General features: G+C 34.9%; 1 protein-coding gene across 2 annotated transcripts in view; it reads right to left on the reverse strand.

Moving 5' to 3' along the window:
• Positions 1-25,831, reverse strand: part of MAP4K3 (mitogen-activated protein kinase kinase kinase kinase 3) — a 65,014-nt gene that overhangs the window by 5,433 nt on the left and 33,750 nt on the right. The window contains exons 14-29 of one of the 2 annotated variants that reach the window (XM_058165074.1): positions 25,297-25,355; positions 19,884-19,946; positions 15,531-15,589; positions 14,529-14,567; positions 14,233-14,289; positions 12,727-12,769; positions 11,610-11,772; positions 10,599-10,708; positions 9,266-9,307; positions 8,148-8,232; positions 5,272-5,351; positions 3,580-3,640; positions 3,376-3,493; positions 2,135-2,193; positions 1,137-1,240; positions 227-398 (exon numbers count right to left, since the gene is read on the reverse strand). In XM_058165074.1, the coding sequence (XP_058021057.1) occupies positions 227-398; positions 1,137-1,240; positions 2,135-2,193; positions 3,376-3,493; positions 3,580-3,640; positions 5,272-5,351; positions 8,148-8,232; positions 9,266-9,307; positions 10,599-10,708; positions 11,610-11,772; positions 12,727-12,769; positions 14,233-14,289; positions 14,529-14,567; positions 15,531-15,589; positions 19,884-19,946; positions 25,297-25,355 (1,314 nt within the window). The remainder of the gene's footprint in view (positions 1-226; positions 399-1,136; positions 1,241-2,134; positions 2,194-3,375; positions 3,494-3,579; positions 3,641-5,271; positions 5,352-8,147; positions 8,233-9,265; positions 9,308-10,598; positions 10,709-11,609; positions 11,773-12,726; positions 12,770-14,232; positions 14,290-14,528; positions 14,568-15,530; positions 15,590-19,883; positions 19,947-25,296; positions 25,356-25,831) is intronic. The other variant, XM_058165075.1, reaches the window with a different exon arrangement.

The raw sequence follows: 25,831 nt of genomic DNA on the forward strand, positions 1-25,831 counted from the left end.
GTCCAGTGATAAGACATTGAGTGAACCAGATAGAGGGTCAATCCAAAGAGCAGTAATGACTCCAAAATATATGTAGTTTAATTATTAAACCATCTTGGAATGGAATTATTATAAACATGGAATCTGAAAGTACAGAAATAAAAAAAAAATAAAGCAGAGAAACCCAGGAAATAGTATAGAATCCATTAGCATGCAATTTATGGAATTATCATAGGAAATAACAAACCTGTTTCTGTAAACCATGAAGAGGTAGAATTTGGATTGATGGTTTCAAATTTCACTACTTGGTTGAAATCTCTCCCTTTAGTTACACCAACACAAACCAAAGGGAATTCCTGTTCAGGCACTACAAGCATTTCAAACAACCTCAGTGGACATGGTACAGGAAAGTCTATGTGCTAAATCAAGAAATGTGTTATTCACAAAGTAATTATCGAAGTAAAATATTATTAAATTATTTCAACAATATATTACAATAAAATAGGCTTTCATTCTGTTAAGGTTTTTTTAGTAAATCCAATCCTCCTTTATGAAATAGATCAATAGCTAGCATTCTAAAAGTAAAGTCTTAAAGGAGATTGTGGTCTTGCTGTTAAAACAAAACGTCAATTATGATCCTGTGAGGTATCTGAGATAACTTTGAATTTTTAACTATATCTCAAATCTATTACAGTGCAAATGTGGAAGCAGTGTTAAATTCATGCTAAAAAATCCATTCTTTCTAAAAATGTGGTGGATTCCTACCAACCAGGGAAAAGGTGGAAGAGCAACAGTCTTCCCTACATGCCACTTTGGGAATTGTCCTATGCCAGTGACAATATTGGAAGAATATTTTTCTCTTTTGGACATGTTGGAAAAATTTAGTTTTATAGCCAAGGTAATTTTTTAACACTCCCCAGAAAATTATCCCTCCACTTTGCTAGCCATCAAATCCCGCCCCATCCACCCAAGAAAACCACTGATATAGCTCCAGGATCTTTATTCAGGCTGAATTGCTGTGAAGATGTTTTAACCTCTTTATTTATAACATTGCAACAGCTGCTGCTGCTTCTACTACTACTAATCATCTCTCTCTCTCCCACCCACCCCCCTCTCTTCTTTATTCTTAGAATTAAATTGCTTTTAAAAGAACCTACCTTGATTAACATGAATTTCTGCATTGGTTCAACCCATTCTAGTAGAATAATACTAGACTGAAGTGCCCCAGAAAGGTATTTGTGTCCTGTATAAGGATTCCTCACTGAAAAAAAATAAGCGGTCTCCTTAGAACAGGGCTTCTTAAATCTTTTGCTATCCCTTTATTGTAATCTTAATCTACATAACTCATATAAAAATCCAAAAAACCAAAATGAACAGAAATGACCAGTGAAACTGTACAATGAAAATTTGAGGAAGGTGCATTCATTATAACAGTGTACAACTAAAGGGATCTTCCCATCTTCCTTGGAAATGTCTTCACCCCCCCCAAGGGAGGTAAACTTCAGTTAGGAAATCCTGTCTTAAGAGTAAAGCATGGATAATGTATAAATTATATATTATGCAACACTAGAGAACTGGGTATCTGCATAAAAAGCTAACATGAAACTTCTGTTATTCTTTAGCCTTATTATACATGAAAGTATTATGAAAGGGTCATAAAACTATTACAATTTCTTTTTTTATTTCTATTGTGAAAATCATACTTTTGAAAAAGAAAAAAGTCCTAGGTAGGAATGAATATTTTCCTTCCTTGCCTGTGTGGAACCAAATTTCAAGTTCATGTGCACTTATTGTAAGATATTCTATATGGAATATATAGAAAAATATACAGGAGGAAGATGTACACATGTGCTATAACAGTGTATGTTAAGGATAGGGAGATAATGCCCTATTGTACAAACCTAAATTTCCCAGGGAAACTCAGAACCAAAAGATCCCATTCCTACAAATTCTTACAGCTTCAGAAAGTTCTATTTTGCACCCTGTTCTGAAAAATGTTTCTTCACAGCATGGTGCAGGTACATCATCAAATTACAAGAGGCATTGAAATGAAATGAAAAGTTATTAAATGTAAATGTAAAATCCAAGACAATTATTATACAGGTGTATATTATAAAAAAGACACAGACAGAAATGAAAAGGTATTCTTACTTACCCACACAACATTTTTGACACCATTTGGTATCAGGGATTTTTGTAGACACTGCAAACTTCCTAGAATGCATAAAGAATAATGAAAATTAATATCATATCTTCCTTCAGATATGATCCTAGTACCTGACCCTTGATTTTGCTCCAAATCAATTGCTGGAAATAGAGTGGTAGGAAAGTACAGTTAATTGTAACTGTGTACTATGCAAATAAAGCAGATTAATTCTACTCTGTAAAATATTAAACCACCAGCCCCAATATTAAAGACTTAAAGCCCCAATTTTATAGTGCTACAGAGAAACTTAAGAAAACCTAAACAATTTCATGTGAGGAAAGAATCTAAATGCCATTCCTTATGCTGTAATTGATCTGGCTTCCTTCCTGTGCAATCCTTAATACAGGGGTGTCAAACTTGTGTCATCACAACGGCGTCACGTGACGTATTGCGACTTTTTCCCCCCTTTGCTAAACCGGGCGTGGGCATGGCCAGCACATGATGCATCCAGCCCCGCGGGCCACGAGTTTGACATCCCTGCCTTAATAGTTGTGTTTTCCAACTTAGTGGCTGGGGAATTCTGGGAGTTGAAGTTTACATATCTGGAACTTGATGAAGTTAGGAAACAGGCCGTAAGAGGACAATGTTCCTCAACTTTTTTTAAAATTAAAGCCTTTTAAGATATTCCTTTTCAAACTCAAGAGTTCCATGTCAATGGAAGACAAATTCTGCTTTTTTTCCTGTAAAGAGCATTGGTAGCGCACTGGTTAGAATGCTAATTCACTAACTCACTGCTCACTCAGGCTAACTCACTGCTCACTCCAGGAGTTTGATTTTGAACGGCTCAAGGTTGACTCAGCTATCTATCCTTCCAAGGTCAGTAAAATGAGGATCCAGATTGTTGGGGGCAATATGCTGACTTTGTAAATCACTTAAAGAGATCTGTAAGGCATTGTGAAGTGATATATAAGTCTAAGTGCTATTGCTATTATTCCCTAAACCACTCTGCTGCCTATGTCACAGTCCAATCCATTCAGGAAATTATCTCAAACTTTGGAACATTTTAGAGGGTAAGGAAGAGAAAATTCCAACTTTTTTCAGTCCATTTTCACTGGCTGTTTAAATGAAGTTTTTTAAAAAATACAATAAATTGTTCTCATCCACAAACACTTGTGAGCCATTTTAAGGACTCCATTTAAAAAAAATAAATCTCCCAACAAGATACAATCTAATACAAACAATATATTTACCTGGGAAGTATTCTGTCAGGTAGTTTATGTGCTGGTATTGCCACTGGTAACTTCTGCATTTGCCGTGCATAGTCAAATAATCCTGGCAAATTATGAGAATAAAGCTGAGAAGCTTTACCTATAAATAAAAGGGTAAATAAAATTACTTTATAGACCAATGTACTAATATTTACAAGGTAATTTTTTTTTAATGAAATGACCTACCAGATATTGATAGCAAGCAATTATTCATTACATATAGCCATGTGCATCGTCGGGGAAATAGCTGATAAAAGGAAGAAAAATAATTTTGAATGAGATAGATAATATACTTTATATAGTAAGCTGTTATTAGACATCCTGTCTTACACTTGCTTAGTGCACATATTTTCTTGGTTTATTAAACCTATAATCCACCTTTTAATATATGGTTCCAATAAAAAATAAATGTAAAAAGTGTAAAGTTAAAATAGTTGTGGTTGATTTGTTACTAGATAGCCTATAGGACCTGCAGGAAAGCCATATGCATAAGGTATAAATCATATTTAAAATAAAGCATGGCTTGATGTAATTGTACCCTATTTTTTTTAACAAAGCTGAGGGTAGCCCAGACCAAGGAAGTTCATGCCAAGGAGACTCTCATCAATTTTCACTAGATAAGATCCTCTAGGAAGGAACTGTCAGCTGGCATTCATCTGCTATTCAGTAATCATGCTCAGTATGATGTAGTTCTTAATTTTGCTGCTACTGTAGGTCACTCAAAGTGTCTTATGCTTCAACTCATCCATTTAAGGTGGAAATAAGGCATTATGTTTTATGTTTAATCATACTTGCTGTATCATTGTCCCATGATCTGGATTGAGATGTTATAAATCAGTGGATAAAGAATCTCTGATGAGACCACAAATTCTGAGTAGGGAGATGGGTGGCATTATAGCACTTTCTCTTTAAATCAATTCCCTTAACCATTATCCAAAACTGTACTCTACATTCTGGATACCTGCATTCATATTTCCACATTGTTTTATATTTTCTATTAATTTGAAAACGGATATACAGTAATTAAATATAATGAAAGTAAATTTAACAATTAGTGTATACTCAAGCCTGAGCCACACCGGGCCGCGGTGTGGCTCAGGCTGTAAGATAGCCTGTTATTAAACACAGCTGCTTGCAATTACTGCAGGCTCGAGTCCCACCAGGCCCAAGGTTGATTCAGCCTTCCATCCTTTATAAGGTAGGTAAAATGAGAACCCAGATTGTTGGGAGGGGCAATAAGTTGACTTTTTATATAAATATACAAATAGGATGAGACTATTGCCTTATTGCCTTATACAATGTAAGCCGCCCTGAGTCTTCGGAGAAGGGCGGGGTATAAATGTAAATTAAAAAAAATAAAAAAAAGTATACTGTTTATTGGTTTGGCACGAATAATATTTTGATAGAGATAAACTATTAAGTTGTCTGAAGTTGCATTATCTATTCTGGGTAAAATCCAATGCTTTACATAGACATCCATTTCTTTTTCTGGATATTAAAAAATCTATTTTATTTAGATCAATTAACTACATGTGATCAATCATATGATCACATGTAGAAATACAGACATTTAATGAGATATAGCTATCTTTAGATAGATAGATAGATAGATAGATAGATAGATAGATAGATAGATAGATATCTGAAAAATCTGAGTAATTTACATATCTGAAAAATCTGAGTAATTTACATTCTTTTTAACAATGTTTTGGAGGTTAGTGTACTCCATCTAGTGATAATTGTAGCTGTCCCAAACTTGACCATTTTCAGCCTTAAAAATAAAGATCTGATCTCTTGGTAATTAACAGAAAAATGTTTCAGGCTGTATTGAGAAAATTATTCACTACTAGATTTGAAAACCAAAATCTGAATACAAACCTGTTCCATTGATGTTTCATGAAGCTCATTAAGATTTAAGGTATAAATACCTTCCTCAGCACCAAATATTAAGTACTGATCTACAAAGAAATGCAAGTACTTAACAAAAGTTTTCATTTTAGCATACAAGTTTCTCAAAGCAATACCCATACATTTAAAATAGCATAGATTAAAATACTTACTACTACTACTTACTACTTAAACATAGGGCAGATATATGAATGAATCCCTTTTTAAACAAGTGATTCAAAATATCTTGAGTTACATGGTAAGGATATACAGATTACACCATGCATGGTTGGAAAATCCATGCTAAACCAAAGCAAATTTTGTTAGTGGTTGAAAGCCATTTTCTTTCATTGATTGCATTGCTTAATGGAACTGCTATATATAAACCATCATTACTTATTAATTTTTGGATGTACATTATGAACCAACTATTTGGAAGTCTGAAATAGCCCTACCCTCCCAATGTAAGGGAGATGGATGATTTAAAAATGTGATAAATAAACAAAAATAAAATATTTCTAATTTTCAAATATTAATTGGCAAAGATCTATATTTTGTCCTAGGTATTATTCAGTATATTGCAAGTTTGTGCAGAGGTTACAAGTTTTTTTCCAGGTCAATGCTAACTTAGTATTTGTAAGACTTTATCAGTGGCAAATTTAACATCTTTGTAAACTTTTCATCTCAATGCCACTCAGCACTTAAAGGGAGTATAAGTTTGTAAGGAGAAGCTTTCTTTTCTTTTTGATGGCTCCATCATCAAGTTCTCTCTGCATAAACAAAGAAAGCTCAAGTTTTTCTACTTAGAAAAACTGGTCCATGCTTTATTCCTTATTATATGATAACAACTCCATGGTTGATTTTCAACATCTAAACCAGAATAATTTTCCATTGATATATGCAAAACAGGATGGACTCCATGGAATCTTCCATCTCTAAGTGAGAACAGAATATTGGATACTTAATATTAAGATTATTTTTCATTTGATGTGAAACGTACAGAAATAGGGTAATTTCCCCTATTGTCCAAGAAACGTTTTTGTCTTTAGATTTGGCAATGCTAATCCATACTGTTTCATTATGTGAAATCGCATTCTCATGAGGGATGAAGACTGGTGAGCCAGCCTCATTACAGGTAGCTGACCCTGCAGTCTTTCTTCCTAAGAAAGAAGAATGTATCTACATAGGCAGAAGAACAAGATGACAATACAGCAAAATGGCCTGTAGTATTTCCAGACCGTGTGTGTGTAGTAAACTTGTTGCAAATAAAATAGAACAAAGCATATGAGTTAAGCTAGAACCAATACCTGAAATACAATTTTAATAGAATAACAGAATTGGGAGTAACCTTAGAGGTCTTCTAATCCAACCCACTGCTCAAGCAGAAACCTATAAACAAATAGTTGATCAATCTCTTCTTAAAAACTTCCAGTGTTAAAGCATCCACAACTTTGGAAGACAAGTCTGATTAATTGTTCTAATTGTCCAGAAGTTTCTCCTTAGTTTAGGTTTTTCTCTCCTTGATTAGTTTCCATCCATTGCTTCATGTCCTGCCTTCTGGTGCTTTGAAGAATAGGTTGACCCCCCCTTTGTGGCAGCCCCTTAGATAGTGGAACACTTCTATCATGTCTGCCCTAATCCTTCTTTTCATTAAACTAAGCATAGCCAATTTCTGCAACCAGTCCCCTAATCATCTTTGTTGCTCTTCTCTGCACTCTTTCTAAAGTCTCAACATCATTTTTTATATCCTGGTGACTAAAACTGGATATTGTGTTCCAAGTCATTATAAAGTGGCACTAACACTTCATGTGATCTTGGTTATTGCTCTGCTTTTTGGCAACTGCAGCACACTTCTGGTTCATATTTAAGTGATTGTCCACTAGGACTCCCAGATTTTAAAAGTGTAAGAGCCAGTTTGGTATAGTGGTTAAGGTGCCAGCAACAAACCAGAAGACTGTGCTTTCTTGTTCCACCTAGGCACAAAACTAGGTAGGTGACCTTTGGCTAGTCTTCCCCTTTCTCTCAACTCTAGGGAGAAGCAGTAGCAAACCATTTCTGAAAAACCTTGCAAGAAAACTACAGATTTATCCAGGCAGTTGTCAGGAATCAAAGGCATAAAATATATATAAAAAAACAAATAAGGGTAATCTGAAGGCATGACTGAATAAATGAATAAATAAGGTTGACCAGAGGGCATGCAGACAAGCATGCATAAATAAATAAAGATAACTTCCTCCCCTTGATCTGCAGATGACCCTATGGCCTTCAAATTTAGCTATTTTTTTCCATTATCTGTGTAAGACTAGGTTTTATCTGTATAATCAAGATTAAGCAGAATGATGAAAGGTTCACAGAGGATCATTAGCATAGATAATAAAATCTCAAATCATATGAAAAGCCTCAAATAGATATCTAGTGTGATATTAGGTTTGAAGAGAAAACATGTAACGTGATAGATGACTTTCATTCTGTAAAAATGTTTTAACAGGATTATAATTATTCCAGGTATCCATACTAGTTCAATAAATCAAATCCACATTCCATTGGGATTACTTCATAAATTTGCAGATAATTACTAGAACAACCAGAAAAAAGTCACTTGGGTGAGATGAGAGTATAGAAATGTGATGAATGAATGAATAAAATATTGACTAATAAAAATTTTAGAAGAGAATCTTGCTTCAAAAGAGATTACAGAGTATTATCCATCTTTTAGGGGGACACTTCCTGTCTCAGTGTATGAGCGTTCAAGTGGCAGCAAGAACTCAATTCCATAATGAAATGCTTTTTATTAAATATTATTTTGAAAATATTATCCTGGTTCAGGACAAATACATAATTTTAGGAAAGTTTGATGAGACTATTACCTCTTGTATCAGGATTTATCCATGAAGTTGCACAGTGAATTTTCAAGGGGCATCCATTGAAAACCTTTGAAAAACAAGCACCCATCTGCGTAAAATAAAACCACACATAATTTAAAACAATTAATTTACGAGTGGCTCAAGAACTTTTCAATTTTCAACTAAAAATGAGCACTTTCAATGAAGTGAAAGATCTGCATATAATAATATGGCATATCACACAATGCTATAATATGATTTTGCCTTAACGTGATTACAAATTGTAGGAAAGCAGAGTCAGTCTAAGGTGGCAAAATTAAAAGGAGTTTAGAAACCTTTTTGATTAACACAAACAAATTTTGTCTCACATGTAACTACCTTCCACTCCATTCTTCCCAGCTCATTCCAACTAATGAGCTACAGAAGATTTCGGTTCTGAGTGTCATTTTATTATTTTAGTATGTTTTGATAATAGTTGTATGACTATATTTTTTTCTTTGAATGCCATCTAGAATCACATGGTTTGAGCTGGGAAACCATATAAATGGTTAAATAAATAAATTTTAAATCCTACTTCTTAGGATTGAAATCCCTAGCCGCTCCATGTACCTGATGAAGTAAGCTGTACTCACAAAAGCTTACACCATTTAATAAAATGTTTTACTCTGAAAAAGTGCTCCTATATTTCTCCTGGTTTGTAATATATAATTGCAGCTGCTTAATAAGAAAAACTTTATTCTGGACCAATAACAGAAATTATGCTCAATTTATCATAGGTACAACTTAGTTATTATTTCAAAACCAAAAGTATCCTTTTATTTCCCTGGCTGTAGTTAAAGCTTTGTATCATTTTCATACCCTTCTTTCTTTCTGATTTAACTGCCTACTTGATTAGCTATGGCAGCCAACATTATTTTGTTGAAAAACATTGACTGCATCTTTCTTATTTTCAATTTTATTTCAAACACAATACATCTGGATCCAGGATCCTCAGAGAGTTACAGCTATTCTGTAATTATTTGTTGTAACAGGCATAATATTGTTAATGCAGTACATAAATGTAATATCTAAATAAAATTGTATTCAACATGCCATTGGATAGTATTTCAATTTTATTAAAAGGTTCAGAATGGAATACTTACATGTACTTTTGGTGTAGGAGGAAGACCGTTACTAATTGGCTTCTAGGAAAGAAAAGAAACATACATTTAAATACTGGCTTTGAATTTGAGCTAAAATAGCTGGAAAAAAATATCTGTTGAAGTGGGAAGGTATGTGCTCATGGTATCAAAAGGGTACTTTTAAGTATGATGGGGAGACCTAGCTTTCATTTCAAGACTTGCAGAAGGGGCCTATTAATTAGATTTCTATACTTTAGCAAAACAATGAAGGCAATGTTCTTTGCTAGATTCAAGTTGGAGAACCAGAATCCTAAGACAGTCCAGAAGGGCAGGTTATTTCATGAATGAAGGCAGATGTAAGTGTCCCAGGATAATGTTGCAGGATTCAATCTGGGTCAGTCACCGGCACCAGAGGTTTAGTCTTCCGAGCTTTCGGACTCGTGCTGGAGTCCATCCTCAGGGAACTTCTCTCTAGCAGAGTACGTGCTTTGAGCTATTCTCTGTGTGCTATTTGAACAGGTCGCTTCCCTGTAATTGTGATTCTCAAAGAAGAGAGACGCATAAGTTTGAAGTAGAAAAATGTTAGGGGGTTATTTAGGCTAGGTATGTATTTTTGACTATCTAGTCTAGTACTATCAACACCGATTTAAAAGCTTAGGTTTTCTCTCTGGTTTATTTTAATAAAAAATATCCATTGTACTGGGTTTACACAATAAATGAAAGTAATTAGAGGGAGTTTTGCATCTGTAGCCTTTGGGATGAATCATCATTGCATATCTGTAGCTAAACCATGATTAGAAGCATTGCCATTGGATTTAGAGGACAAATAATTTCTTTGTCTTCCTATTGCAGTCTAAAATGATCTTGAATATGCAAGAGCAAGATATTCATTATATCAAGAGATATTGGTCCCGACACTGCACATAAATTATCCCCCCCCACCCCTTAGTCATTGTCTTATTTTGCAGCTTTTGGAATATGATCTGACTGGTAGCAATTTTGCTTTCATTTTTGAGTGCCTTCTTGTTTGCATTCTTACAAAAGGCACTCACAATATCTTTTAGGACTGCCAACTTTACAATTCCCTCTACACTTATAGCTCCTGAAAAGCTTATTTCTGGTACATGGAAAGTACATTTCAGACATTCACTAAGACCTACATTCCAAGTTTGTACAATAACATTAATAATGGATTTATTATTTTGCTTTTCTTTGCAATACAAATGCTTCAATTCACTAGCATAAAAATAGTCCAAAGATACAAGCAAATCATATGATGCGATAACCTAAAGGAATTTGCATTGAGTTTTTCCAACAATCTGAAAGAACAAAGCAGAAACATAGCATTACCTACCAATATTTCCTTTCTTTCTTTCTTAGGATTAGTGTGCCTATTCTCACTTGGTTCTTGATGAGGAGAACTTTCCTTGTCACCATTTAATTGCACAGAATTAAATCCATTACCTTCAGAGAAAATGTTAAAGACAATTAAAGAATGCATCACAAAAACACTTCAATTCACGTGTATCACTGAAATCTCCAAGGTACTGAAAGCATTTTCAGATTTCCAAAAAGTTATGAAGGCTTGTTGAGATTAACTCTTATTTACAGAATTTAATCCTATTCTCCAAGCTGGAGAATATTTCAGAAGCACTATAAGGGATGGTTGTCTATGCTGGCCTATGAGATAAAGGATAAGTTTGAAAATAGTAAGACATCCCAACAAACTGATAAAAATGCTCTGTTCCTATTGAAAGCTGTTTTGTTACCTGCCCTGAACCTTCAAAGTAGACTAGGCTTGCAAAACAAATTTGCAAATCTTCTGAAACAAAACTCCTTAAATGGCACACATGTCAACTTGGCATACTTGAAATATAAACCCAGTCTTGACAATTATAATTTATTTCCAGTTTGAGCTACAAAAAAGTTATGATGAAAAACATCAAACTGAGACCGTATACTAATTATTTTTCTCCCATTTGCTCACTCTAGAATATGCTGGGACCTGCAAGATTGAAGTATAATACAGCATTACAAATAAGAAGCATTAAAAAAACAAAAAGGAGAAGATAAAATATTACAATTACTGGTGGATTATCAATGGGCAGCCAAAGACTGCCTAATTTTGCACAGTATAACAAAATTTAGTACATTCAAAGAGATTACAGTGGACTGAACCAATAAAAGCAATTGTACATAAAAAAAGATTGGTGTTTCCTGGTTATTTTATCAGGTGTGGTGTTATGAGATGTGTCTGTTAGTCCTTAGAGAAGGAATAATATAGTAGAACGTAAACTGGCCCCTTGTCCGCAGAGGCACAGTGTCAGCTTGTATGAAAACAATTTTTCTCAATATCATCCATTACCTAAAAAGCTTGATTTCTGTGGAGGTAACCGAGGGGGTGGTGGTCTAGGAGGGACTTGAGTGTTTGATTTTGCAGGACTCTCTGTAATAGGACATCTTTTAATAGTTCCTTGATTATCATCCTCAGAAGTATGATTTTCTTGTGGAATGTAGATGGATTTAGGCTAAAAAAGAATAAATCATTATTCCAAGATATCCATGCAGTTATTTATCTAGAACATCTATCATGCTACTTTCATCTTAAGCTCTTACACCCTTACATTTTAAACCTCGATCTGTAAAGATCAGCTGCACTTAGTGGTAATGAAAGAAAGGAACTCAGTATTTTAAAGTACATTTTCTTTATATCTGTAATGAGAACAGTAAGTTTTGTTCTTTTATTTGTTAATGATATAATTTAGTACAATCACTGAGTTGACAGAGAGTAAACAATATTTTGTTTTCACCTTATATCCAAATCTATGTTGAATTCAAATATGACAAATCCTTACTATAGGAATTTACATCCCTCCTGCCCTCAATGAAGCTATTTTAGTTCCTTAAATCAATCAGACTCCCACCCTGGAAGTCAAGGAAAACCTATAAATAATCTGGACGGAAAAAAAAGAAAGCAAAGAATTTCCTCCACAATTTTTAAAAAGTTCAGCATTATTACAATTGGCTTAGAGTCCAGGAGACAAGTCTTTTCTGCTGTAGCTCCCACCCTCTGGAATATTGTGTTCCTCAGGGTGAGATCTGCCCCCAACCACCAGGTCTTCCAAAAAGGCCTGAAAATCTGGCTTATCAATTGGCTTGAAACTCCAATGGGGACATCCCACTATTGAGGTGGTTAGTATATTAAGAAGAACCCATCTCCACCTCATTTATACATTGGTTCCTTTCTTATCTAGTTTCTTTTATAACTTTTAATGTTTTTTTAAATGTTTCAACATTCTAATTATTATCTTTATATAATTTTAATTTTATTTCTAGAATTATGTATTTATAATTATAATTTTATGTTGCTGTTTATAACGTTATAAGTCACCCAAAGCCACTCCACAATGAAATAAGTGTTATATAAATTTAATAAATAAGAATAATATTCCCTTTTAATAGAAAGTGAGACTACTTCTTACCTTTGGTGGCAAAGGAGGTGGCACCTTTGCTTTCATGGTTGAACTGTCAGAAGAAAACTAAGTATTAATTATAAAAAGTAAGAATTCAGTATTTTAAAATTATCTAAACAGTGCCATGTACTGTGGTTCACTTTATTATAGCTTACAAATCTCCAAAGATTTGAGAACAACTTAGCATCCATTTGTCTGTGTAGAATTCTACACATGTATGTTACAGGTAAATAAAAATAATAATCCCATCATCCCTATCCACAATTGAAAACACAATGACAATGACAAATAAGTTTCAGAAACAAGGAGAAATGCTTTGAATGGGACAACCCATATGCTACAAGCAGCTTCCAAAATCTTCTAAAATCAAAGGGACAAATAGTTATATGCTAACTAAAATCGACCTTTTCAAAATAATGTGCTACATAATTTTGAACATATTATTTAAAAGATTCCTAGTTTCTGATTTCATCTTCTAAAATACATAGCATTTTATCTGTCTTAGGTGTACCTAGGTATACTTAGGTGTACCTAGGTATACCTAGAAGGATACTTCCAAATAGGCACATGTCTTTATTCAAGAAAAGCCTGGGATTAGAGCATCAGACAATAAAAAAACACCTTTATTAAGGGTTTGGATTTAAAATAAAAATTTGACTCCCTACATACAGTCGAGGAATCATATTTTGTCTACTTGACTTTTTATTCTCATAAAAATTTGCCCCTTAAAGTGTGGTTAGAACATTTGGGAACAAAGCAAAACAAGACACTATCATAATCAGGTATATAAAACTGAGATTTGTTTTACTGATATCACACTGCTCAAGGCAACATAGTTCACAGCAGTATTGATTCAGTATTAAACATGAGATCAACTAAGAAATAGCTGTAAGATCTCCAAGCTTTTTTTTTATGTGAATACTTATGCTGGTTTCTGACTATAAAATGATGAGAATTAAAAATGTCTATTGAATTGGCACTTCACATTCTGGTAAAACTGTGAGGAACATACAAACTTTGTATAGTGAGAACAGAAGTCATTACCATTCAGGGTCTTCTTATAGCCAATCGTATTTTAACGAGGTGGCAAGCATTCTATATTTGTATCAGAATGGCCTTTGGTGTGAAATATTATTATTTTTCTTCACCGTGGCCCCAGGGAATATGCAATCATAACAATTTTGGGGAGATTTATCTACATTTTCTAAAGAAAAGCTTGTGAAAGCCTTTTACAGCTTGAACTCTTGAAGGATGACAGGAATTGTAGCTCAAAACACATTTTGAAGGTGCTAATTTAACCTTTAGTATCAATTTCTAAATCCTGGGAAATCAGCAAAGGGACACCAGGCAGTGCACCTCTTGATTAGCTTTGCCTGCTTTCTAGAATCTTCCAGAAGAAGAAAGCCCCCTGACATAATATTCTACTACAGGGTCTTTTGAAGGGGAAACAGCAATAATGAAAGCACTATTTTTCTAAATACTGAACAATAAATGTTTGAAATTAGTGTAACTTACTGTTTGGAATCATCACTGTCCACTTCTTCTTCATCTTCTAGATGTGCTACATGTCCCCTAAAGAATTAAACAGATAGCACAGTTAAACAGAATAGTCAATTATCAATGTGTTCTTTGAAATCCTGTTTGTTTGAAAGAATAAATTACAGCTGCAATTCAGACAAGCAAAGGACTTCTACAAGCATTTGACAAGAATATAGCCCATAAGCACTTGACAGAGATAGGAGACACATGCATACCTCTTTGCATAAGAGTAAGGACTTTGCAACCAAGAAGAAAAGAAATTTAACAATTACCGCTGATGTAGTTCTTCTTCAACTGATTTTAGAAGGCTCCTTTAAAAATAGAAGTAAAATTCAAGGACAAGACACATTTAGCGAAGCACATAAAATCAGACATATTTGTAAATGATTTCACATATTAAAGCCATGCAATAAGTTATAATACAGATAGAGATAATACATGAAAACTGAATTGCAATCTGAGGCAAATGATTTTTCAGCTAATTACAGATTTCTATTCAAGTGTATGTTGATTAGCTAATTATTGCACCTGATAATCAACTCTATGTAGGACAGGAGGAGTACAGCTTATTTTTATATATAGTTATAATCATTAATTTTTTTTAAAAAAAGCAGAGGAAAAGCCATCCTCAAATAATATAATGCAATGCCATAAGATAAAAGTTTGACAATATCTTGGATGATCAAGAAAGAAATTTAGGTGCATTAAAGTACATGTGTAGAAAATAATGTTACAATGGCTCCTTTTTCTTATTCTGGAAGCAATAAATATTAAAATAGTTTTACAAGTTGATTAACACATAGTATGCACATATATACAGACAGGTACATTTTATGACACAGATGCATACAAGGAAGCTACATTTCTATATGGAAAAGGAAAAATTCCTTAGCTACATATATAAGCACAACAAATAGTATCCTCTAGATATATTAGACAATAAGACCCATTGGACATACAAACTGTAGATAATAATGGTTATAGTTCCAATCAGTCTGGAGGATCAAGTTTGGGAGAAAAGCTAATGGTTTTAAAATATCTACTGAATTCACTTCAGTGTCATTATATAAATATTACCTTCTTGAAGAAGTAAATCAATTAATATTAACATTTTTTAATGACTGATTCTGTTTTTTTATTTTATCAGTATTCAATTTATTTTGTTTTATATTTTGCATTTTTGTTTTTATAACTATTTTCAGTGTTGGAATAAAGAAACAGCATTAAATAAAAAATAAAGCTATATATTAACATCATTTATAAAGTGTACTCACTTATTTGCACCCAAGAAGTAACTGCCTTGAGGACCATGACCATATTCTAGCTGCAAATCCTATAGAGAGAAAACAATAATTAAAAAAAAGAGCAATTGGGTCATGTTATCTTGTGGCCTCCCTTTTTTCCGAATTACAACATGGGCTTTGCTACTGTTGTTTTTATATTCAACTCAAATAATTACTGTCAACCCTTTCTACAGGAAAGGGTTGCATTATTATGTGAAATGTTTACAAAAAGATATGCAATTCCAGGATAGCCTGATGCCCTATTTTGGTTTGATGATTTCTTGCTTCTATACCATATCCCATTATTGCTTAGACCAAACTTTCTCAACTTCAGATAGAGAAACACTGGTTTGGAGGGATTTCTAGTCACTAGAAGCAAACATTACAGAAGCACAGAAGTTAAAGCAAGGATTATATGTCATCAATTGACTTATAGCAACTACATAGATATTCTCCATGAAGTAACTATTTTAAAATATGAGGATGCTATGATTAGCTCACATTGCTCATATCTTTTGTTTTGAATAATTTCATAGAAATAACTTGCATTTTTTTCTATAGGAACCATGAATGCCTTTGTCATAGAAAGCAATAGCTTTATCATATGCCTGTATTTTCTTTCTGAAAAATGAACACTGTTGCATGGTATGTACTACCCACCTAGGGAAGCATTCCCAAGTAAATGTAAACAATTAGCCATAAGAGAAACAGGATATATGAAATTGTAATATTTAAGTACTACATAATTATGTACATTACTGAGTATGGAATTTTTTCTTCTCTTTCTCCTTCCCCTGGCCTAGTATTATCTTATATTTAAACAGACGCCTCGGGTAGTGCAAAATATAGTGTTTTTTTGTTTTTTTCTTTTGCAATTTTTGGATGTTATTGGTCATAGACCATAATACACATTGATTGATTGAATGGTTATTATTATGCTCAGCCCAAATATAATTTTTGGCATATTCAGTTCCTTTTTTTATTTTAACAAACAGAGTTAACAAACAGAGAAATGGTGAGCGCTCTCTCTTTCTCTGAAAGCCCAATTTTTTTGAATAGAATAGAATAGAATTTTTATTGGCCAAGTGTGATTGGACACACAAGGAATTTGTCTTGGTGCATATGCTCTCGGTGTACATAAAAGAAAAGATACGTTCATCAAGGTACAACATTTACAACACAAATGATGGTCAATATATCAATATAAATCATAAGGATTGTGTAAAACAAAAACAAAAAAATTAACACATCATAGTTTTGGACAATACCACCAAACAATAGATAAGTAGGCTACATTAGCAAAATTAGAAGATCAGAACAGAATACCTCTTATGTACTTGCTCTTTCTTATGTACCAGTGGTCTCCAACCTTTCTGGCCTGGCAGACCATCTGAAGTGGCAGCGGGGAGGGGGGAAGGGGATGGTTTCATGTGCATCTGCCCACCGCTTTAACAAATGCAGTTGCGTGTGCACACAAACACCACTTCTGCAGATCGGTTCTGAAAGGGCTGCGGACCGGGGATTGGAGACTCCTGTTATATACTATTACTATACGTCCAATCCATATTGATACCTCACAGACTGCATCAATATTCAGACATGGTTTCTCTATTCAGAAAACACCTGCTGAGTAAAGCAGTCCTATCTCACTAAATCAGATTTAATTGATGAATTTTTTGGTCTGTTCCAGCTTAAGTCTTAACTACTCTGCAATTTAAAGGAAAGCACTTGAACCTTAGATTTATAATATCAAGAATTGGAATAGGCCCATTAAACTACTGGGTTCACTTCCTACCAAGCAACCACTGCTTTTATGCCCAGCCAGAATGAACAAGTTATTGATGTTTTCAAATAATTCTAAGCAATAATTAAGCACTTCATATTTAAGTGAATACTATATTATCTTCTGATAGTTCTGCAAAAATATGTTGCAAATCTCCATATTAAGATAGTTACAATAAAAGTTTGCACACACTGAAGAATTTATAGGTGTTTTATTTTTTTATTATACAACGTAAAGGTTGGAAAAGACCTTAAAATAGTCCAACTGTTTACTCTTAAACTAAAGATGATGAAGAAAGCCACAATGAAGTTTTAAGCATACAACTGTTGTATTCTAGCATGTCAGGAATTACTCTGAAGTACTGAACCTCACTGATAGAGAATCAAAAGAATTGCGGAAAGCTGGAATCACTGGGGAACTCTGTTCTAGCACTAGAAGATGAAGTTAGATCAGCATTCTGATCATTACTAGGTCGGAAAACTTCAAGAACTGATGGACTATTCAGAGAAATATAGCAAGCAACAGAAGAAGAATCAGTAAAGGATCTACCTGAACTATGTCAGAAAATGTGAAACATAGCACAGTAGCCAACAGACTGGAAGAGATCAATCTATGTTCCAATAGCAAAAGAACCAAACTTTAAAAAGTGTGTAAATATTGTACAATATCCTTAATTTTACATGCTAGCAAAATAATGCTTAATCCAATGTAGATTAGAGCTCTAAATATATAAAAAAAGAATGCAAGATATTCAATTTAAGAAAAGGATGAGGAACAGAAGACATTATTGCTGATGCATGCTGGATAATTTAGAAAACCGAAGAATATCAAAAGGAAGTCATTATGTGGTTCATTGACGAAAGAAAGGCCTTTCACTGGTTGATCATGTCAAACTGTGGCATTTGCTCAGAAAAATGGCAATCTCGGAATATCTCACTGTGTTTATGATAAAATTATATACAAGTCAGAAACCTACATTATAGACAGAACACGGCAAAACAGACTGGCAAGGAGTATGACAAGGCTTTGTACTCTCCCCTTATTTATTCAATTTATATGCTGAATATATATTAAGGAAGACTGAATTGGTAGAAGATAAATGCGGTTTTAAAATTGGAGGAAGAAATACCAATAACCTGTTCCAGGCTGATGACTACTAGTATGACATCTGAAATAGCATTGGCAAGCTCTAGTAATAAAAGCTAAGGACATAATAAAAAATGAGTCAAAGATTACATATAACAAAGACCTAATTGACGACAATAGGTAGACAACTAGCCTTAGAACTGACAATTTAGATATCAAAATGGTGGATATTTATTTATTTAGCATGTAGCTTATCATACATGGACTAGCAATGTAAGTATTGTGTTTTAGGATCAACTATCATCAGTAAAGGAAAAATTGAGAAATTTTAACACTTGATAGAAAAATCATGAAGACCCAGGAAAAATTGTCATGAGGTCTCTATATTGACAAAGATCAAAATAATGCAAGCAATGGTATTTCCTGTGATGCTCTATGGAAGCAAAAGTTGGACTTGTAAGTAGCAGGATAGAAAGAGTATTGAGGCATTTGAACTTTGATGTTGGAAAAATGAGAGAAGTTATGTAATTTCTCAAACTAACTTCTTTTAAACAGAAATTTATTTTCTGCAAATGTCATGAAGCTGAAATGTTATATACATATCATGTTCTAGAATTCCTTCTTTTTTATCTATTTTTTTTTGAAATTTATTTATTGCCCATCTTGTGTCTTACAACATAAAAACATTAAAATCATCAATTATAAAATAACACAGCAGATAAATTCATTAACACAAAATGGCAAAGAAGGGAACTGGACATATGGGGAGGGGAGGTGGAATTAGATTTTAATTATTCAACCACCTCCAATGTGAAGCTCCCTCACTGACTCCCCAAACCAGCTGTGAGAGCCAGGTCTTAAGGCTCTTTTGAAACATCAAGAGGGTGGGAGCCAATCTTAGCTCAGGGAAGAGGATATTCCAGAGGGCAGAAGCCATGATAGAGAAGGCACTTCTCCTGGATCCCTATGGCTAAAATTCCTTTTCTAACCATTTACCACTTAGTTATTTAAATGCTTGCTTTCTTCTGTTCAATCATGTCTGATTCTCAGAGACTGCCTAGACAAGTCTCTGCAGTTTTCTTGGCAATATTTTTTTAGAAGTGGTTTGAGACTGTCTCCTTCCTAGGGCTGATAGAAAGTGACTATCCCAAGGTCATGCATGCATCAGGCTTTGTGCCTAAGGCAGAATTAGAACTCATGTTCTCCTGGTTTCTAGTCTGATGTCTTAATCATTACACCAAACTGACTCTTATTTAAATGCTAATATATAATAATTTCTTATTATTTCAAATTGCTTTATCTTAATGTGTGTGATTATATAGCCTACTATATAAAAAATGTATAATTTTATGGTTGAACTGTTTAATGAATTTGACTACAAATGATTAAAGCAACATAAGAACTGGACAAAGTATTTCATTTTTAAAAACAACACACACATACACTGACAAAGAGAAAGCAATAGATGAAAATACCAGATTAGATCTTGCAGTGTAGTATATTTCTTCTGAACTGTCCAAAAAATCGTTACTGTCAGGCTGTTTATCAGATAAAACCAGAAACTCAAGTTAATTACTTCTAGACTAAAAGAAATCCAAGTATAAAGGGATATTTTGCGTAATAGTGGACTTACTATTTAGTAGAGGTTTTAGAAATAACACAAGTAACAGTTGGGTAAGTGTAATATCAAAAGCGTAGTTATGGCTTAAAACAAATGTAACAGCAGATGAAAAGGATGTCATTTCATTTTTTATCTCTTCCCTCCCTCTGTTTCTCCTTCCTTTGCCTCCCTTCCCCAAATTTAAAAATAGAAGTTCACTGAATAAAATAGATGTGATCCTTACACTTCATTATCCAAATATGACTTCAAAAAGCTATTGAATGAGAATTTGACAAAGCCTGAAGCTAGAGTTCCTTGGAAGTTTAAAATAAGTAAAATAAAAATATTAAATTGGCAAAAGGCCAACTACTGAATAATCTAGTTGAAGTCTATAATTATAAACAAGTGTCCTTTATTGGAAGCTGATTCCATCTACTCTACCTTAGTCCTTCCTAAAATGATTTCCATTTAAATTGGAGGGTTATCATAAGTTTGTTGATAACTTGGTAGATTGTTAATATCTAATCTTCCTTTCAAAAGGATAATGGATCATGTAAAAACCATATCTATGGTTTTGTTTTGTTTTTTGAAGAATTATACCTTTAATTACAGGAGTAGAATAGAGTGGCTTGTTTCTCTGTAAATAGTTTTTTCCCTAATACAGAGGGAAACTATCAAGTACTATAAATAGTTATAGAAAGTAAAATAGTTTCTATTTAGGTTCAATACTACTAAAGTATTGAAATTGTTGAAGATATCCAATTTTATTTATAAATATATTGTTATAACTGGGCTGTTTACTAACAAGATGCACAGAACTTTTTATGAGAGTTCTGACACCAACGAAAGTGAGATTGTAGATAACTTCCTGCCACTCTCAGAATAAGAACAAGATCTATGTCGAGATTGTGGCCATTGTCACACTTACTGAAAGCAAGAAATATATATTGGGTTACATAAATACAGTAAATAGTGTACTTCAGTGTTTGCTTTAACTGACTGTTTCTGGATTGCTCCAGAAGTATCAGCTTTCATATTCCTCAAAAGAATAAAAACTAATGGAGATTCCAAATCAGAAAAAAACTATTTGAAAATAATTACTTGGAAAATAATAATGAAATGCTGAAATGTAAAAATGATACCAATCTATGCCAATCAAATGAAGGTTGTAGAAAGTAAAGTAAATTAATTGATAAACTGAGCTAAGAGTTGTTAATACAATGAAGGCTATTGTTTGTATAATATGAAATATATACTGTATATAGGGATTGTCCAGTAAATTCTTTTGAAATTAGGTAAATTTTGGTTTCTTGGTGGATATGAGTACATACCAAGTGTACTAAAGTGTACAGTTTAAAAAACATCTGTATATCTATACTCATAGCAATAATTATCTGTACAGGAACATTGCATTATAAAATAGGACTCCTGACTGATATTGCTTATCAGAGACTAAAACAAAATATTAGCAGAAGAAATGTGAGAGATGAAGAGGTTGATTACAATTATTTCTCAATGAATTTTAATTTAAAATCAATAAAGCTACATGAAATAAAATATCTAGGAGGATATAAACAAGTTAGGAATGGATAGTATTAGCAGATGAATTCCAACTATTCCCTTCAGTCCTCACCGCCTTTGTCCTGGAGGGATGGAAAAGTTTCTGAACGAGTTAAAGTTCTGAACTACGATGAGTTGTACAACAAGAACAGTAAGAACCTTGCATGAATTAAAATTCACTGATATAACAACATGGAGTAAAGTGCTTAATTTAATATATGCCAACTGCTATTACTGTTTAAAAATTGTCAACAAACTAGGAGTTTGTTACTTATTTTAGGATATCCTATTTCCCTTTTTGCCACAGTTCTAGGCCTGGATGTTATCAAATAAGGAGCCTCAAACAAGAATTTTTCCACCATCTTTATTCTCCACTATCTATCCACTATTCATTGGAGAATATGTATCTAAATTCTAAGAATCTCTGGGTGGGAATGGGAAATATTTTTGACTGCAGTTCTAAGCAGTCATGCTATTTAAAAGCCAAATGTATTGCTGATGAATCTTTGGCTCTGGATGTTCAGCTTTGTCTCTCATTTCTCCCTAAAATTATCTTACTCTGCCCATGCACAGCTGACAGCGTTTTGCAATTTAAATGGGAAAGAAAATGTGCTAAGATCTCTTCTTTCCACATGCTAGTATTATCCACCTTGCAATCATGTACCAGAATCTTTGAAAGGCTGCAGGGATTCTTGATCACATATGATGTACACAGTACTAAATCATGTGAACCAACTGGCAGTTTAGGCAACGTTCTATCACTATAAAACTATGAACAAAAATGCAAAAAAAATTAAACTAGATATAACTGTTAAAGAATGCAGACATTGCTAGCTTTATCAGCTCTCTCTGTTTGTATAATATTCAATTAGCAAATGGAATTTTACTAAATTAAATATTACAGCAATTTACTAGCTTTTGTTTTAGTACATAATATGTAACAGTATCTATATAATAACCAAAGACCCTAATAATTTGGGGGAAGATGAAGGACTAGATGAATATAATGCTTGTCGTGTCCCACTCCTCCGCTGACGGCCGGGTCAGGGAAATCCGAATCAGGCTTGCCTCTGCAGCTCTGCCCAAAGTCCTAGCAAAGTCCTCAGAGCAGGCAGGAGACCAGTAAGTGACTTCAGCAAGATAAGTTCGACTTTTGCCTGACTCAGAGACTGCCAGAAAGCAGATCCTTTATATAGGCCATGGGGTGTGGCTCCATGACTCAGCACTCATTAAGGCCTGCCCCTCCCTTCCTTCTGTTGCCTCCGCCCATCCAATCTTCTGATGCGAGGGTCACTCCAATCAGCTGTTGGTAATAAACCCTCCTCAGGCTCACATGCTGTGGAGGAGGGGGAGGGGTCTAGCTGCTCCGTTTGCCTGGGCATGGAGTCAGGGCTGGGGCCGAGAGGTGCTCCTTCTTCTGCAGTTTGTCTGGGCATGGAGCCAGGACTGGGGCCGGGAGGCATACATTCCTCCGTGTTCGGGAGCAGATAAGAAGGCCCCGGCTGCCCTGAGGGCGGGCAAGACACAACAATGCTTCACAAAAAGCTGTTTTAGCAAGTAGGTTTTTCCTATGCCTGAGTCAGTCTCATTTTAGCAATATATCAAGCTAAAATGTGCTCCAAAGGAAATAAAAAATAAATTGACTCGAGCTAAAATAAGATTTTATATGTGTGTGTGTGCGTGTGTGTGTGTTCTGTCTCCCTCGCCTCAGTCCGAGTGATGGCTTAATTAGCTGGCACTATCAGCTCTGGCAGCAAACTAGCGAGCTAGCGAGCATCTGCCAAGTGTCTCTGTTATCTCTCTTGATGCCGATGAGTCAACAAACAGTACTTCAGCTCTAGTCAAGCAGTTGATTTGCCTGCTACGAAGAGGCATAGCAGCCCTTGCTGCTTTTATATCCTGTGGGGTGTGGCTCCATGACTCAGCACTTCCTAGGCCTGCCCCACCCCTGTTTCTGTTGTTCCCGCCTCTCCTGCCTATGAAACCTAGGGTCCAACCAGGCCTGATTGCCATCAGCTGGGTCTGGAGGCATGGCCGGGGGGGAAGAGTCAGGGGACGGAGGCCTCATTATCTCCTCCACCTGACCTGCCTCTGGCTCCTGGAGCTGAGCCAGGGAAGCCGGTGCTCCCGAGGTAAGTCCTGATGGCCCTTCCCCCTCACTTTCCAAGTCACTTTCTGGCAGGGGCCCCGGCTTGGGGGGCTCAGACACAACAGTATGTATGTATGTATGTATGTAGGTCTTGGCAATATATGTTGTGGCTCCCGCCCCCGAACCTGGCCCCATGCCCGAAAGTGCCTTGGAGCTGGGCCTGCTGCCCGAAAGTGCCTTGGAGCCGGGCCTGCTGCCAGAAAGTGATTTGGACAGTGAGGGGGAAGGGCCGTCAGGACTTACCTCGGAAGCACCGGCCTCCCTGGATCAGCTCCAGGAGCCAGAAGCAGGCCAAGCCAAAGAGATAATGAGGCCTCCTTCTCCTGACTCTTCACCCCCCCTCCCAGGCCACGCTTGCAGACCCAGCGGACAGCAATCAGGCTTGGCTCAATCCCAGGTTTCATAGGCAGGAAAGAAGAGAACAACAGAAGCAGGGGAGGGGCAGGCCTAGGAAGTGCTGAGTCATGGTGCCACACCCCACAGGATATAAAAGGCAGCAAGAGCTGGTGTGTCTCTTTGTATCAGGCAAATCCACGGATTGACTAGAGCTGAAGGTTGTGACTCACCAGCGTCTTGGCAGCTATCGAGGGCTCTTGGCAGACGCTGATTCTTTTGCTGCCAGAGCTGATAAGAGCCGGCTAATTAAGCCATCGTTCGGACGGAGGCGAGGAGGATGCAACTATATATATCTATATATCTATATCTATATCTATATATGTATGTATGTATATGTATATGTATATATAACTTCAGATGCAAGAAATCGTTTGTCCTGAGAGATAATTACAAAGGGTAATTTTAAAAGGGATGGATGGATGGTAGATAGACAGACAGACAAATAGAGAGATATTGAATATGATGAAATGCTGATTTTAGTTATTGTAGTAACTCCTCATAGCTGATTCCTTCCTTCCTTCCTTCCCTCCCAATTGCCACCATAAGAAATGATGCTAGATAGTTTATAAGATATAGTTTACAATACAAAAAGCTTGTTTGCTTTTCCGAAAATTATTTCAATCTTTCTAGAAGTTTGCATTTTCCAATTGTTACAGGATGCAGTTGCATCAAATCCCAAATACAATCCTCCATCCACATTGCTTTCCTAACTCCTATACAAAATAAAGCTTCACCTTTACAGGTGGAAAAGGAGAAATATTCAATAATGGAAAAACAATATACCAGTTAACTTCCTCTTTACTAACTCAAAACTCTATAAGTCTAGCTTAAGTTCTAGCAGTCTTGGTAGATGCTATTAAATAATTTATGACACAATAATTATGATAATGGCACCTCCTGTTTCTATTGTATTCTATGCTAAATGCTAAAGCAATTGAAAGAAGTTGAGACAAGAATGGGAAGGCTGAAGAAATTGCCCTTTTGAATGGCAATATTTATAGCCATTGCTGATTAAATTTTAAAATTATCAGACTATACATAATTCCTCAGATAATTCCTTAATAATTTTGAGGTCTTATACAAATATATCCTATAGTGAACAAAGTATATAGTTCAGAGATCTTTACATATTTCACCATTCACATATTTTAGAGAAGAAATCTAATATGGTTGCATTACTTACGAACTCATGATGTGGCTCTGTCTCCTTTCTTAAAGGAGGATCGAATTTTACTTGACCAACTATTAAAAAGAATAAGTGTTAAGAAATGGTTATATATTCTCCCATTGATTTTCCCAATTATTGCATTATTATTCTTGGGAGCACTAAGAAATACAGAAAAAAAAAAGAACAAAAACAAAATAGAAGCCCAGATGAGCTATCTTGGCTATAAATAACAACAAAAACAACTTAAAGCTATACAGATAATTAATAAAGCCTGGCTGAAAAAGCTATGAGACTTACATCCTTTCTTCCCCATCAGCATATAAACAAATAAAAGTGTCTCCTTAGTTAGTTCTACCACTTTTGACTGTACAAACTCAGTAGGAACTGACTACTGCCTTTTCATCTAAGAATGTGATTGGTGGAAAGAACCCATGCCCATAACTTACAAGAGGGAAACAAGGTTCAATATACTTGCTTAGGGAGTAAATCACACAATTCATCAGTTCTTACTTCAGAATAATAAACACACATTTGATTGTGTTGTAAAGGT

This window comes from Ahaetulla prasina, chromosome 1, assembly GCF_028640845.1.
Source record: "Ahaetulla prasina isolate Xishuangbanna chromosome 1, ASM2864084v1, whole genome shotgun sequence".
NCBI classification, from domain to species: Eukaryota; Metazoa; Chordata; class Lepidosauria; order Squamata; family Colubridae; genus Ahaetulla; species Ahaetulla prasina.